The sequence below is a fragment of the Salvelinus fontinalis genome, chromosome 8 (assembly GCF_029448725.1).
Source record: "Salvelinus fontinalis isolate EN_2023a chromosome 8, ASM2944872v1, whole genome shotgun sequence".
Taxonomy (NCBI): Eukaryota; Metazoa; Chordata; class Actinopteri; order Salmoniformes; family Salmonidae; genus Salvelinus; species Salvelinus fontinalis.
In genome coordinates, this window is record NC_074672.1 from 32368692 (window position 1) to 32386470 (window position 17779).

At 44.9% G+C, this 17779-nt stretch overlaps 1 protein-coding gene across 1 annotated transcript in view; it reads right to left on the reverse strand.

The window, feature by feature from the left end:
• b4galt5 (UDP-Gal:betaGlcNAc beta 1,4- galactosyltransferase, polypeptide 5) overlaps nt 1–13884 on the reverse strand; it is a 57620-nt gene extending 43736 nt beyond the window's left edge. Inside the window, exon 1 of the mRNA XM_055932862.1 lies at nt 13340–13884. Within this exon, the coding sequence (XP_055788837.1) occupies nt 13340–13445 (106 nt within the window). The 5' untranslated portion in view covers nt 13446–13884. The remainder of the gene's footprint in view (nt 1–13339) is intronic.
• Between the last annotated feature and the right edge of the window lie 3895 nt (nt 13885–17779).

The following is a 17779-nucleotide window of genomic DNA, read 5'->3' on the forward strand; positions in this document are numbered from 1 at the left end:
ATCTTTCACCTGGATTTAGCTGGTCAGTTGATGGAAAGAGCAGGCGTTCATAATGTTTTGTACACTGTGTACATTCACCTGTCCAATTCTTTCACCTCAGATGTGACACGAAAGGAGACCGTTCAGACCATGGATGAAACAAACTGGATGGACTGAATGGTCTTGTTAAGCAGATTAATTCAATTTTGCATTATAAATCCCAAATAGTTGTTTGTAGTTTGTTGGCTCTAAAGTGCTGCCTCTCTGACCAACAAAGTTAATGAGTTAGACATTACCCTCAATGGTCATTATCTAGGCAGACTCCTAGTACCTACCAACCAGCTACACACGGACTGGAGGTCAACAAGACAGACTGACAGCCAGACATGGTTTTTGCCTCCATTCGCGTTTGCCAAAATGCAAAGCACCCTGCTACACACCACCATGGTCATGACATGAGCGCTGACACACACACACACACCCCCCTTTTGAGTTTACACAAATCAGGATTCAAATGATGCTATGAGTAGGATGCTGCTTTGCTGCCTTCCATTGTTAAGCTAAAATTGCAGCTTGGAAGGAAGTGGCTCGCTATGCACACACACGTGCCCACACAGACGTACACGCCTACACACACGTGCACGCCTACACACACGTACACGCCTACACACAGACACATACACAACGTAGTCTCAGAGCATTTTGTATTATTCTGTACGTAAATTTGAGAAACTCCATTTCGTATGATATGTTACGAATTTGCTAAATGTTTGATATGTTACGATTTCCAATTTGTGGGGCTAACATTAGCTAGGTGGCTGGCGCTAAATTAGCTAGCTTTAGGGGTTACGGTTAGGAGTAGGGTTAAGGATAGGGTTAGCTAGTAGTTGCAAAGCAGCTAAAAAGTAGTAAGTCATTGCAAAGTTGATAATTATCTAAACTGCTAAAGCTGTCCATGATGAGATTGGAACACACATTAAGTGACCTTCCATGTTATACAACATAGCATACTACATTTCAGTGTCCTGGATTTACGCTTACTATGTTACATGTAGTCTAGGAGACCAGTCTGGCACACAGGACAAATAAAAGCATGCACACACACAAAAATGAAACACAGCTATTAGTTGAGCTGCCTTGCAGGAAACTCAGGTGGGAAAACTGAAAAGCCTGGAGAGGCAAGCTATGCAGGAAGAGGGGTACAAACTGACCCTGAGTCATCAAGGAAACAACACAACTCAAATTCAACAGAAAATGAAAATGTAAAAACTTTGCATCACAGGCACAATATTTCTGCGAGTCATTTCCTTCACTTGGATGGGTTTTGCAAGCCTCAGGGTTTTAGAGTCAGGAAACCAGATTCCAAAACCTTTAAAGAAGCAGTCGATTTAGGCCCTGCATGAACAGATTTCAGCTGAAACCCTGCCAACTCACAAATTGACCATAGCTGTAGAGTCGTTTATCGAGATAAAACAAGCAGAGCCTGCCAAAACCAGACAACAGATTTCAAAGGTTCAAAGGTGGCATGCAGCAAGGAAACGGTGACGTAAGAGGGGTTGGCATGGAGACAAAGACACAGTCAAACAGAGAGAGACCAGTCAAACCAGGAGAGGCCAGTCAAACCAGGAGAGGCCAGTCAAACCGTGAAATAAGTTATTTTTGGGGGAGGGGACATACCCAACCAGAGCAGGTTGAGTGAAAGCTGAGCTAGCTCAAACTTTTCACTAGATGTTATCAGGTGAGCAAGACTATAACCTGTTATCTACACATTACAGATGCAGCTAGTGTGTGGAGCATAGCAACATCAGCAGGGCATTTGTGGTTATAGCATTGGGCCAGTAACCAAACGGTCGCTGGTTCAAATAACCAAGCCGACGAGGTGAAAAATCTGTCGATGTGCCCTTAAACAAGGAAACCATCATTTGCTCCAGGGGCGCCGTACTACGATGGTTGACCCTGTAGAACAACACATTTCACTGCACCTGTCCAGTGTGTGACAATAAAACAACATGAAATAAGCATTAGAGCCAACCCTCTGCTGCAACACTATGCATAGGCTTGTCTGTCTGTCCATTCTCTAGTAATACATTTTAGCCTCAGTCTCTCTCTTTGGGTATCCCGGGTCACCGGGGTCTGAGACAAAGAGGAGTGCTACCACTGGTCGCTGTGTGTGGGTGACTGACCGACCATAATAACACAGCCATAGTTACCACAGCAGGCAACATGAACTAACTGGCAGTTCACACCCACTCTCCCCCTGTAATTAACAGACTCACATGCTATCAGGATGGGAGAATTATACCATGGAGATGTATGCCATAAAACCATGGGCATCCGCCTGGCGTCGCAGGATAAGCTTTAGCAGTCAACACCTTGGCAATGTATGCAATGTCATTTTTATGAGGTGTGTGTGTGTGTGTCAGGGTAGTCAGTCACTGGCACTTAAGTAAGCTAAAGCACTGTTTTGCTGGTTCAAAGCATGTAGCCTTTACACTCGTACATGGGTTGAAAATGGCAGATTTGGGCACTAATAAGCACCTACATTTGAACGTAGTGGCTGTACAGTAATTCTTTCCATGATGTCAGAGCTCAGGCTCTGTGCGTCACAGTGCTGTGTGGGTTTTATACTGACTGAAGTTCTGAACTTGAGCACCATCCCTCCTGGTAACTGGGAAACTTTTTGGTTGTCCGAGTGAGGGGAATGCTGTAAATGAAGAGGACGATGTATTATGAAAGATGAGATGTTGAGGATTATAATAAATACCCACGAGTCCAAATGTGCACTTCACATTTCCATATCATAAAGCTCATGTCATATCCAGTGTCAACGTTTCTGATCACTGTGTGATGTACAGTTACAAGATGACATGGCGCCATACCTTGGTTGTTCTGAACACAATGTAACCTTTCAACCCAAAACCAACCATTGATCAATCAAACGATATCAAGTTACCAGAGTAACCTGACCACCAAGGCCCAACCTAAACAGGTTGTCACAGCAGTTAAAGGTGTGTGTGGGGGATGAGACTTATGTAAATAAGACAGAATTCCTGAAAGAACAAGACAACCTGTTTTAAAGTCATTTAGAGTTTACCCTGTCCAGATACAAGTTACCACAGAGATCACACATCCATACAGATAGCATCAGAGTTCTCCTCAGTGAACATTTACCACAGAGCTCACCCATCCATACAGATAGCATCAGAGTTCACCTCAGTGAACAGTTACCACAGAGATCACCCATCCATACAGATAGCATCAGTGTTCTCCTTAGTGAACATTTACCACAGAGATCACCCATCCATACAGATAGCATCAGATTTCTCCTCAGTGAACATTTACCACAGAGCTCACCCATCCATACAGATAGCATCAGAGTTCACCTCAGTGAACAGTTACCACAGAGATCACCCATCCATACAGATAGCATCAGAGTTCTCCTCAGTGAACATTTACCACAGAGATCATCCATCCATACAGATAGCATCAGAGTTCTCCTCAGTGAACAGTTACCACAGAGATCATCCATCCATACAGATAGCATCAGAGTTCTCCTCAGTGAACAGTTACCACAGAGATCATCCATCCATACAGATAGCATCAGAGTTCTCCTCAGTGAACAGTTACCACAGAGATCATCCATCCATACAGATAGCATCAGAGCATCAGAGTTCTCCTCAGTGAACAGTTACCACAGAGATCATCCATCCATACAGATAGCATCAGAGTTCTCCTCAGTGAACAGTTACCACAGAAAACATCCATCCATACAGATAGCATCAGAGTTCTCCTCAGTGAACAGTTACCACAGAGATCATCCATCCATACAGATAGCATCAGAGTTCTCCTCAGTGAACCCGTTTCAGATAGAATAATGCTATAGTATTCATGTTTGGTATCTATCACTCCTCTGGATACTGTAACGTAGATACATTTTGGACCCTCAGAGGGAGAAGTGCTGACTAGTCCTTGGGTATTGACTTTTGTTCCTGGACCATTTGCCATGCAGCTCCATGTAACAGAGAACACATAAATTAGGGCCGAGCCTACATGTGTACCAAACAAAACAACTAAAAGTGTGCTGGCTCTAGTTCCTCAATGGCACAGCTAGGAGTGCAACATTTGTTTTATTAAAAGCACCTTATAGTTGAAGACTGTTCGTTGAGTCATAAAAGTGCATTGAAATTACTTAGAAACTGTGGACACTTTGGAGAGGTGCGTGGCCCTGTCATTTTTTTCATGTTTATGTTCCAATCAACAGTGTCATGTTTGGATTCAGTCTTGTGTCAAGTGACCTCGTGTTCTCAACTTTGGTCTAATAATATTCCCATAAGCTCCAAACTGTTCTTTCATGTGCTCCCATGGTTATGCATATGCTTGTGTCTTCTGTAAGAAACATTTCCATTTAGCCCTATCCATTAGAGGCCAATTCCCACAAGTATAAAGGTTAAACCCATAGGACAATTATAAATGAATAACCAGACACAGAATGTCTTACACAAACGTACTGTGACCTACTTGTTCCTGGTACAGAGTGTGAACTTACTTCCTCAACACCCATATAAGGGAGCAGAATAAGGAAGTTGACACTTAAGCTGCATCAATATTTTTAAAGTAATACCTCCAATTTAGGTAGTAATCACACCTATCATCACACTCCATCTATGCTGCAGGGTTAGCTGCAATTTTAGCTTTGAAAACATTACCATGCATTGTGGTCAGTGTTTTATAAACATAGATTTTAATGACATGATGATGCCCAAATAAACAAATTATTACATAAAAATTGTATTTCCAATTTACTGTGAAATCTATAACACGCAAGCTCGCACGCTAGCTAGTTAGCAGACTGTAAAATCAAGCGTAACCAAAATGTTCAATGGGTTGTAGACTAGAGATTGCTTTAGGGCAGGAACTTGGCTATCCCTGTGAGTGAATGCACGATGGAACTGTGGCACACACCATGAAGTAGTATAACATCCCCTTTATTCAGTACACCTGGGGGTTCACCTACAAACAACAAATCCCACACACACGGCACTGACACACACGGCACTGACGACACACACGGCACTGACGACACACACGGCACTGACGACACACACGGCACTGACGACACACACGGCACTGACGACACACACGGCACTGACGACACACACGGCACTGACGACACACACGGCACTGACGACACACACGGCACTGACGACACACACGGCACTGACGACACACACGGCACTGACACACAAGAAGCACCTGGTTTTCTCGTCTCGCTTGCTCTGAGTGTGCCAGTGCGTGGGTGTCTCTATAAATAGGGCTTGTGCCTTCCCCAGCTCCGACGGGATCCTCTCATGTTTTAATTAAGTAAACTGCAGCCATCAAGACCAGCTGTGGCCTGCATCCCCGGCCTCCCAACTGCATCACAGCATCCATGCTCCAGGGCCACAGAGAAGCTGAGCTCATATGAGTATGTGTGTGTGTGTGTGTATCACGTGAGTGACGCAGTTTGTTGTGCTTGTTGGAGGGGGTCTATACATGTTTTTATGACTACACTCCAGTGACGAAGAAACTAGGGACTGAGCCTATGGGATAGGGGAATTCTGGGTAAAACATACTGGTGTTTCGGGAAGCTCCCCTGGAGTGTAACAGAGAATGAGGGTACTCCTGATCTGTCTATCTCTCCCCCCTCATCTCTCCTCTCTCTAGCCATCTATTTGTTTCATTCTCCTCTGGCATCTCTTCACCTACTCATCCCAGAATTCTCCCACCCTCCCCTGTCCCTCTACCCCCCCTGCTCTCTGCACCCACTACGTTCCTCATACTTTTCTGACTACCTCCCATGTACCTACCCCTTATACTCTCCCCTCCACCTACCCCATATACCCTCACCTGTCTCTCCCCTATATCTACCACCTACACCCTCCCCTGTATCTAACATCTACACCCTGCCCTGTCTCTTCCCTCCCCTGTATCTAACACCTACACCCTCCCCTGTATCTAACACCTACACCCTCCCCTGTATCTACCACCTACACCCTCCCCTGTATCTAACACCTACACCCTCCCCTGTATCTAACATCTACACCCTGCCCTGTCTCTTCCCTCCCCTGTATCTACCACCTACACCCTCCCCTGTATCTACCACTTACCCTCTCCCCTGTATCTACCACTTACCCTCTCCCCTGTATCTACCACTTACACCGTCCCCTGTCTCTTCCCTCCCCTGTATCTACCACTTACACCCTCCCCTGTATCTACCACTTACACCCTCCCGTCTCTCCCCAACATCTACCACTTACACCCTCCCCTATATCTACCACTTAGACCCTCCCCTATATCTACCACTTAGACCCTCCCCTATATCTACCACTTAGACCCTCCCCTATATCTACCCTCCCCTGTATCTACCACTTACACCCTCCCCTGTATCTACCACTTACACCCTCCCGTCTCTCCCCAACATCTACCACTTACACCCTCCCCAATATCTACCACTTAACCCCTCCCCTGTCTCTCCCCTGTCTCTACCACTTACACCCTCCCCAATATCTACCACTTAACCCCTCCCCTGTCTCTCCCACTTACCCCCTCCCCTGTCTCTACCACTTATACCCTCCCCTGTCTCTCCCCTCCCCTGTCTCTACCACTCCCCTGTCTCTCCCACTTACCCACTCCCCTGTCTCTACCACTTATACCCTCCCCTGTCTCTCCCCTCCCCTGTCTCTACCCCTCCCTTGTCTCTCCCACTTACCCCCTCCCCTGTCTCTACCACTTATACCCTCCCCTGTCTCTCCCCTCCCCTGTCTCTACCACTCCCCTGTCTCTCCCACTCCCCTGTCTCTCCCACTCCCCTGTCTCTCCCACTCCCCTGTCTCTCCCACTTACCCACTCCCCTGTCTCTACCACTCCCCTGTCTCTACCACTCCCCTGTCTCTCCCCCTTATAACCCCCCCTGTCTCTCCCACTTATACCCTCCCCTGTCTCTCCCCTCCCCTGTCTCTCCCCCTTATAACCTCCCCTGTCTCTCCCCTCCCCTGTCTCTCCCACTTACCCTGTCTCTACCACTTATAACCTCCCCTGTCTCTCCCCTCCCCTGTCTCTCCCCTCCCCTGTCTCTCCCACTATTACCCTCCCCTGTCTCTCCCACTTACCCACTCCCCTGTCTCTACCACTCCCCTGTCTCTCCCCCTTATACCCTCCCCTGTCTCTCCCACTTACCCACTCCCCTGTCTCTACCACTCCCCTGTCTCTACCACTTATACCCTCCCCTGTCTCTACCACTTATACCCTCCCGTCTCTCCCACTTATACCCTCCCCTGTCTCTCCCACTTACCCACTCCCCTGTCTCTACCACTCCCCTGTCTCTCCCCCTTATACCCTCCCCTGTCTCTCCCACTTACCCACTCCCCTGTCTCTACCACTCCCCTGTCTCTACCACTTATACCCTCCCCTGTCTCTACCACTTATACCCTCCCGTCTCTCCCACTTATACCCTCCCCTGTCTCTCCCCTGTCTCTCCCACTTACCTCCTCCCGTCTCTCCCACTCCCCTGTCTCTACCACTTATACCCTCCCCAATATCTACCACTTACCCCCTCCCCTGTCTCTACCACTTACACCCTCCCCTGTCTCTACCACTTACACCCTCCCCTGTCTCTACCACTTACCCCCTCCCCTGTCTCTACCACTCCCCTGTCTCTACCACTCCCCTGTCTCTACCACTTATACCCTCCCCTGTCTCTCCCACTCCCCTGTCTCTACCACTTACCCCCTCCCCTGTCTCTACCACTCCCCTGTCTCTACCACTTATACCCTCCCCTGTCTCTCCCACTCCCCTGTCTCTACCACTTACCCACTCCCCTGTCTCTACCACTCCCCTGTCTCTACCACTTATACCCTCCCCTGTCTCTACCACTTATACCCTCCCGTCTCTCCCACTTATACCCTCCCCTGTCTCTCCCACTTACCCACTCCCCTGTCTCTACCACTCCCCTGTCTCTCCCCCTTATACCCTCCCCTGTCTCTCCCACTTACCCACTCCCCTGTCTCTACCACTCCCCTGTCTCTACCACTTATACCCTCCCCTGTCTCTACCACTTATACCCTCCCGTCTCTCCCACTTATACCCTCCCCTGTCTCTCCCCTGTCTCTCCCACTTACCTCCTCCCGTCTCTCCCACTCCCCTGTCTCTACCACTTATACCCTCCCCAATATCTACCACTTACCCCCTCCCCTGTCTCTACCACTTACACCCTCCCCTGTCTCTACCACTTACACCCTCCCCTGTCTCTACCACTTACCCCCTCCCCTGTCTCTACCACTCCCCTGTCTCTACCACTCCCCTGTCTCTACCACTTATACCCTCCCCTGTCTCTCCCACTCCCCTGTCTCTACCACTTACCCCCTCCCCTGTCTCTACCACTCCCCTGTCTCTACCACTTATACCCTCCCCTGTCTCTCCCACTCCCCTGTCTCTACCACTTACCCCCTCCCCTGTCTCTACCACTTACACCCTCCCCAATATCTACCACTTACCCCCTCCCCTGTCTCTCCCACCCCCCTGTCTCTACCACTTATACCCTCCCCTGTCTCTCCCCCTCCCCTGTCTCTACCACTTATACCCTCCCCCTCCTTCACAAACTCCTCCTCCTCCTTCCTTCCCTGTATGGCCATTAGTTTAAGTTGAATTTATTTGCACCAAAGAAAGTGATAGACAACATTACAGACAACAATACAGATGAAAACACATTTTTTTTTAAATGGTGTGCAGGTTGTGGTTGGAAGCCCAAGGTATTATATGAAAACCACACCACAAAAAAAGTACTAAAATAAAGATTTGTTAAAACACATAACAAAATCTACCAATTATAAATGAGTAAATTAATTAAATATATTTGTTTTGTTTAAATGTGTGTGTGCATGTGAGAGAGTTAGGCTATATGGAGGATGTCTCTCTCTCCATCATTCTTCCTCCCCATGTCATTCCTCCCTTTCCTAGTCAATTTCCGCCCTTCTTCCCTAACCCCATTGTATTCCCCACCCCAGAACTACTCTACTCTGACCTCTTCTCCTGTATCACCCCTCTGTGAGGCCCCAGGTGTTGGGGTCTAAACTGTAGCTTTTAGTAGCAGCAGTCCTGCTCCTAGTTACCATCCATTATTAATGGCCTGCTGCTAGTTCTGTTTCTGGCCCTATCTTACTTTCAGGGGTCACGCAGCCATTAAAACACTACAATCAACACCCAGGAGAACCAGAGAGAGAGAGGGAAGGAGGGGAAGACAGGATAACAGAGGGAAGGAAAACTCTTTGCACTAACAAATGGAGATCATCAATAAATGAAGTTTAAAAAAAAAAATGGTGGTAAACGAATGAAGCTAATTATGGTTTTAGAACGGCCGTCAATTGTTCAAAGAGTAATCTGGCTGACATTTAAGAAATCATAGACAAGAGTCAGGGTAAAAACCTCATGACCTGCAAAGCCAATTCCTATCAGTTGATGTGTTCCCCCATATGAACATTGATTCAATTATTGATTAAGTCAGCTTGAATAGGTAAAAAGCACAGGTGGGTCAATAGCCATTCTGATGACTTAGGGAGATCAGCTTACCCGTTGATGATTTGTAAAGTCCCAACATGTGACTTACAAGGGAGGAACTGAACAGCCAATGGGTTGGAGCAGGTGCTGGACATCAAAATGTTTACCAACAAATACGCCTGCTGAACTAGGACTCCGTCTTTATAATAGCTAATATCTGACTATAAATCATTATTTCATATGCTTATAATGCTTTATACATGTATTATATGTCTGTCCATGGACAATAGTTTGGGGGTTGAGTAAGGGGAGGTCGGCATTATATAGGTGTGTGCCTTTAGTCCCAGTGAAGCAGTATAGCAGCGTTAAAAGATCATTAGAAAAGCAGGATGTTCTACAGTGAAGTGGTTGAAGCACAATATCCGGGCTTCAATGAATATGAGCTTATTGAATAAATAGGAAGTAGCTTCTGATCAAGAGACAAGTCAGAACAGTTTAGTCTACATTGTACGTTGATGGCTGTATGTTGAAATAGAAGTGATGTTCTGACTATTTTCTCTTAAATAATACATTTATAAAGCATTATAAGCATATTAAATAATTATTTAAAGGAGTCCAGGACAGAGGGAAATATGGTGCTGTCCAAAATCCTTACTTTACCAATACACAATAATTTCCTATACTAGATCCTCAGAACCCAGAGGGGTGCACGTTTTGGTTTTTGCCCTAACACTACACAGCTGATTTAAATGATAAAAGCTTGATGATTAGTTGATTATTTGAATCAGCTGTGTAGTGCTAGGGAAAAAAATATATTACCACGTTGTTAGTTGTTTGTTTTAGCAAGGCCATCTTTGACTAATCGTGAAACCATTCATGATCTACTGTACAAAACATATGCCCTATAGTAACCCTTCTTCCCTGCCTCTGATTGGGTCCGCCTCTGCCGTTTGAATAGTATGAACCATGTGATCGGTTATCTCACTTCAACTAAATAACTACTAACTTGTTCTTTATCATAGGAATTGTTACTCGAAACAGTTATGTCATTTGTGTCAGATTTAATGCATAATGTAAAGCTGCACATTGATTCATGTCCAAGCTTCTCAACAGCATGAGGCTGGAGTGCTATATGCTCAGAGTTGAAGTAGAGGCTTGATCAACCCTCCTCAAATACAAAACTGACCTTAGATTAAGGGCAACTTCATCCGTCTCAGCACAGTAGTACATACTAGTTTACTGAGACACGCCCACCCTGGTGATTAGCTTACTCAGTCATACATCTGTCCAGTGGTGTAAAGTACTTAAGTAAAAATACTTGAAAGTACTACTTAAGTAATTTTTAGGGTATATATTTTTGAGAACTTTTACTTCACTACATTCCTAAAGAAAAGTATGTACTTTTTACTCCACACATTTCCCTGACACTCAAAAGTACTCCTTACATTTTGAATGCTTAGCAGGACAAGAAATTGTCTAATTCACACACTTATCAAGAGAACATCCCCAGTCCTCCCTACTACCTCTGATCTGGTGGACTCACTAAACATAAGCTTCATTTGAAAATTATGTCAGAGTGATAGAGCGTGCTCCTGGCTATCTGTAAATGTAAAAAAAAATTAGTGAAATTGTGTCATCTGGTTTGCTTAATTAATATAAGTAATTTTAAAATGTATACTTTTACTTTTGATACTTAAGTATATTTAAAATCAAATACTTTTACTCAAGCAGTATTTACTGGGCGACTTTCACTTGAGTAATTTTCTATTAAGGCATCTTCACTTTTACTCAAGTATGACAATTGGGTACTTTTTCCACCACTGTATCTCTCTTCACTCTCTGTGGAAGTCAAACTGTTCTGATCATTCATTAAATAAATAATAACACCACTAATTAGGTCTAATCAAGAAATAACTATATTTTCTAAACAGTAGCCTAGCATGTTGTGGCATTAACATTATCGTAATAACTGTGACAGTTTGCTGTGTTAAACTCTCACAGTGACACATGCAGCATAAGACAGGCAATAAATTGTCAAGAATCATCCCACACAACAAGATAAGAGTTATAATACAGTACAGTGTGGTGTAATAAAACAGCTGACCTTTGGGCCACACATAGAAACTCATGACTACAGCTGGACACCTCAGCTGATAAACTGGCCCTCTAGGAGTGGGAGCAGCCCAGCTACGTTACTGTACAGTCCTCTAGGAGTGGGAGCAGCCCAGCTACGTTACTGTACAGTCCTCTAGGAGTGGGAGCAGCCCAGCTACGTTACTGTACAGTCCTCTAGGAGTGGGAACAGCCCAGCTATGTTACTGTACAGTCCTCTAGGAGTGGGAGCAGCCCAGCTACGTTACTGTACAGTCCTCTAGGAGTGGGAGCAGCCCAGCTACGTTACTGTACAGTCCTCTAGGAGTGGGAGCAGCCCAGCTACGTTACTGTACAGTCCTCTAGGAGTGGGAACAGCCCAGCTACATTGCTGTACAGTCCTCTAGGAGTGGGAGCAGCTACATTGCTGTACAGTCCTCTAGAAGTGGGAGCCTCACAGTTACGTTACTGTAAAGTCCTGTGGGAGTGGGATCCGCCCAGTTACGCTACTGTAAAGTCCTGTGGGAGTGGGAGCAGCCCAGTTACTGCAAAGTCCTGTGAGAGTGGGAGCAGCCCAGTTACTGTAAAGTCCTGTAAGAGTGGGAGCCGCACAGTTACTGTAAAGTCCTGTGAGAGTGGGAGCAGCCCAGTTACTGTAAAGTCCTGTGAGAGTGGGAGCAGCCCAGTTACTGTAAAGTCCTGTGAGAGTGGGAGCAGCCCAGTTACTGTAAAGTCCTGTGAGAGTGGGAGCAGCCCAGTTACTGTAAAGTCCTGTGAAAGTGGGAGCAGCCCAGTTACTGTAAAGTCCTGTAGGAGTGGGAGCAGCCCAGTTACTGTAAAGTCCTGTAGGAGTGGGAGCAGCCCAGTTACTGTAAAGTCATGTAGGAGTGGGAGCAGCCCAGTTACTGTAAAGTCATGTAGGAGTGGGAGCAGCCCAGTTACTGTAAAGTCCTGTGAAAGTGGGAGCAGCCCAGTTACTGTAAAGTCCTGTAGGAGTGGGAGCAGCCCAGTTACTGTAAAGTCCTGTAGGAGTGGGAGCAGCCCAGTTACTGTAAAGTCATGTAGGAGTGGGAGCAGCCCAGTTACTGTAAAGTCATGTAGGAGTGGGAGCAGCCCAGTTACTGTAATCTAGCCTGGGTACCAGACTGTTCAGCTATCATTCCACTCCTTGCCACTCCAGTTTTTTGCCAAATCATTGCCAAAGACTTGGCAAATGACAGGAGTGGAAGGAATGAAAGCTAAACAGACTGGTACCCAGACTAAAAATCAATCCTCTATAACAAAGTATTCCATTCCATTAATTATATTCTATTCAACCATGCATGTTGTACTTGACCTTATGTTTCCAACGTTAGTGAGGATAATAACATCACCAATAATACAAGTAGATTGATCCAATATGCTACTTTGCTCATCTGCAAAAGAGCAGTTTCCTGCTCCTACACTCCTAAAGCCGTTCTGATTATCCTCAGAGGCAGAAAATCAACAATGACTTCGCCATCATCACGCAGGTGCATTGCTAGCATCCAGTCGCGTCCCGGAATCATGAGCCATAAAATTGTCTGGAGACTGCCAAGCAACCTAAGCAGAGAGGCGCGCGGCTTCCCAAGCCTGTGAAACACTCCCATTAGTTGCCAGCGCGAGCTGTACATGATTTTAACACACAGACGTGAGGATCTCATTATAATCACATAAAGGGTGATTTCAGTGTATTACAGATCAATGGGGACTGACTTACCGATACCAGGCGCTGAATAGATGAAGTATAATGCGGTGGTGGACAGTGAGAAGAGGAATATAAGCCCAAGGAATGACCTTCTTCGAAATCGCAGATGTGTCGGCATTATATAGTCGCAAAAACACGTAGACACGTTTTCTTCTTTACAGTAGAGATAGGCTAACAGTAGGCCTCAAATCTCCCGAGCGTGTCCAGATGTAAACGCAATCCGCGAATAATCGGTTTTATTTGTCGACTGCAGCAGGGGATCTGCGGGAAAGATGAGTGGCCAAGCGAGTAGGAAGTCTAGCGAATAGAAAGACAGAATCGAAAGGTAGACAGCTAAAGCCAGCTTTGATTCAGTTTAGAAGAAGTCCCAATGTGGAACAGCTAATCGCGACAATGCAGTCAAAACTGTCGGTGTTGTATTCAGTGGAAGGACATCATTAGCCTACAGTCAGACGCTGGGTACTCGGCCGCTCCGGCGGTGGTAGCCTACTATGAACGGAAAGCTACTAGCGTCTACCTTCCACCCAAAAAATGTGCCATGCCTTAATGAGGAGGCGTCTCGTTTCCCAATAGGGAGTGTGTGCAAACTCTTTCACTACGTCACTGATACCGATTGACTTTATGCAGTGGTGGAAAATGTACTCAATAGTCATTATTGAGTAAAAGAAAAGATACCTTCATAGAAAATGACTGTTTAATGGCTTCTGTTTCTTTTTTTTCTTTTATAAAATAATAGCTAATCAGCATTGAGCTAAACTGAGTAAGCTCATTTGTGACATCATATTTAGCTTACATTAATTGGACTAAATCGTTTTTGGTATATTTTAGTTGTCACTGTATTAGACTACGCATAGGTGATTAAATTATGTTGAAATGGTGCAAGAATAGTGGAGGCGTCGTCTGTTATCTTTGCAACTTGCGGTAACTCTCCATGGTTCAAAGTCAATAGTTGTTTAGTAGTCCGAAAATGTCGGAAACATTAACTTGCTTGACCATGCTGTAGGTCATGTAAATTTTTGTTACACATGCAATATGTTTTATGGACTTCACCGGACAGATGTCTCCGGTTTTGTGATGAAACAAAGGTGTGGTTGAATTTATTCTGCCACTGTCTTCTTATTGTCACGGCCTTAGGCCTATATATCACGGTGTCAAGGCATACAGTAGGAACTAACAGGTTATAGAGCAAACAACGCAATTATCCCAACACATAGGTTGTAATATGGCTTTTTTTCCTGGCTTGGCTTCTCTGGTGATTTTACCCACACAACACTACTGTTTGTGATTAATGAGTCCGCCTGATCAGAGGAAGTAGGGATGACGAGTTATATTGATAGGCGCACGAATCGGACCATCATTCTGTCCTGTCTAAGCATTCGAAATGTAACGTATACTTTTTGGTGTGAGGGAAAATGTATGGGAGTAAAAAGTACATATGTTCTTTAGGAATGTAGTGGAGTAAAAGTAAAAGTTGCAAAAAAATATGAATAGGAAAGTAAAGAACAGATACGGAGAAAAAAAGAAAAAAAATGAAAGGGCAACTCCGCCACTTTTCAACTTCATATTCATTAGCTGCAACACCAAACTACTGTCTAAATATGTGAAAACTGAGCATTTCTTCATTTAAATGTAGAGTTAAAAAGTTCTCTGATGATATCATCAAAAGTTTATACATTTTAAAAACAGTGATTTTTAAACATTGAGATTTGCGTTGACATGGTTAGCAAGAAAAAATCCTATGGCTAGAAACTCGTTACAAGTTTTGAAAATCACTGATGTCACAGAGACACATTTTTTAGGCCTTATCATTTTAACCACAGATCATAGAAACACACTGGAATAAACATACATTGCCTTTGGAAAGTATTCAGACCCCTTGAATTTTTTCACATTTTGTTAGTTCACAGCCTTATTCTAAAATTGATTAAATAACCTTTCCCTCATCAATCTACCCCATAATGACAAAGCAAAAACTGTTTTTTTTTTAGCTAATATATATATGCATATATATATATATATATAAAAACTGAAATATAACATATACATAAGTATTCAGACAGTTTACTTAGTACTTTGTTGGAGGACCTTTGGCAGCGATTACAGCCACAAGTCTTCTAGGGTATGACGCTACAAGCTTGGCACATCTGTATTTGGAGAGTTTCTCCCATTCTTCTCTTCATATCCTCTCAAGCTCTGTCAGGTTGGATGGGGAGCGTGGCTGCACAGCTATTTTTTCTCCAGAGATGTTCAATCTAGTTCAAGTCCGGGCTCTGGCTGGGCCATTCAACGACATTCAGAGACTTATACCAAAGAAACTCCTGCGTTGTCTTGGCTGTGTGTTTAGGGTCGGTGTCCTGTTGGAAGGTGAACCATCACCCCAGTCTGAGATCCTGAGTGCTCTGGAGCAGGTTTTCATGAAGGATCTCTCTGTACTTTGCTCCGTTCATCTTTGCCTCGATCCTGACTAGTCTCCGAGTCCCTGCCGCTGGACAACAACCCCACAGCATGATGCTGCCACCACCATGCTTCACCGTTGGGATGGTGCCAGGTTTCCTCCAGACGTGACGCTTGGCATTCAGGCCAAAGAGTTCAATCTTGGTTTCATCAGACCAGAGAATCTTGTTTCTCATAGTCTGGGAGTCTTTTGGTACCTTTTGGCAAACTCCAAGTGGGCTGTCATGAGGTTTTTACTGAGGAGTGGCTTCCGTCCGATTGGTGGAGTGCTGCAGAGATGGTTGTATTCCTGGAAGGTTCTCTCATCTCCACAGAGGAACTCTATAGCTCTGTCAGAGTGAGCATTGGGTTCTTAGTCACCTCCCTGACCAAGGCCCTTCTCCCCCGATTGCTCAGTTTGGCCGATTGGCCAGCTCTAGGAAGAGTCTTGGTGGTTCCAAACTTCTTCCATTTAAGAACGATAGAGTCCATTGTGTTCTTGGGGAACTTCAATGATGCAGAACTTTTTTTGGTACCCTTACCCAGATCTGTGCCTCAACACAATCCTGTCTCGGAGCTCTACGGACAATTCCTTCGACCTCATGGCTTGGTTTTTGCTCTGACATGCACTGTCAACTGTGAGACCTTATATACAGTTAAAGTCAGAAGTTTACATACACTTAGGTTGGAGTCATTAAAACTCATTTTTCAACTACTCCACAAATTTCTTGTTAATTAACAAACTATAGTTTTGGCAAGTTGGTTAGGACATCTACTTTGCGCATGACACAAGTAATTTTCCCAACAATTATTTACAGACAGATTATTTCACTTATAATCCACTTGTCAGAGCTGCTAGGAGTACTAGGTGGAGGAGTCAAGCGCAGAGAGCAGGGTTTCAAGAAAGTGGATTTATTTTCCAGTTGACAGGAAAAAACGATCATGCCCTAAACACAAGGGCGCATGAAAAGACGAGTCCAAAAACACCGGACTAAACTGTCCAGAAAAAATAAATAAAATCCACATAACAATCCAACACCAAATAACAGAGAAACAAGCCCGCACAAAAGCCAGCGGGCTTACTGCCCTTAAATAGCCTACCCACAAAACTAAACTCAAAACAGGTGCACCCAATCAGCCCAAACTAACAGAAACAAAAAGAAAAGAATTGATGGCAGCTAGTAGGCCGGTGACGACGACCGAGCGCCGCCCGAACAGGAAGACGCACCATCTTCGGCGGGATTCGTGACACCACTGTATCACAATTCCAGTGGGTCAGAAGTTTACATACACTAAGTTGACTGTGACTTTAAACAGCTTGGAAAATTCCAGAAAATGATGTCATGGCTTTAGAAGCTTTTGATAGGCTAATTGACATCATTTGAGTCAATTGGAGGTGTACCCGTGGATGTATTTCAAGACCTACCTTCAAACTCAGTGCCTCTTTGCTTGACATCATGTGGAAATCAAAAGAAATCAGCCAAGACCTCAGAAAATACATTGTAGACCTCCACAAGTCTAGTTCATCCATCCTTGGGAGAAATTTCCAAATGCTTGAAGGTACCACGTTCATCTGTACAAACAGTAGTACGCAAGTATAAACACCATGGGACCACAGAGCCGCCATACCGCTCAGGAAGGAGACGCGTTCTGTCTCCTAGAGATTAACTTACTTCGGTGCAAGAAGTGCAAATCGATCCCAGAACAACAGTAAAGGACCTTGTGAAGATGCTGGAGGAAACAGGTACAAAAGTATCTATATCCACAGTAAAACGAGTCCTATATCGACATAACCTGAAAGGCCGCTCAGCAAGGAAGAAGCCACTGCTCCAAAACCGCCATAAAAAAGCCAGACTACAGTTTGCAACTGCACATGTGGACAAAGATCGTACATTTTGGAGAAATATCCTCTGGTCTGATGAAACAAAAATAGAACAGTTTGGCCATAAAGACCATCATTATGTTTGGAGGAAAAAGGGTGTCGCTTGCAAGCCGAAGAACACCATCCCAACCGTGAAG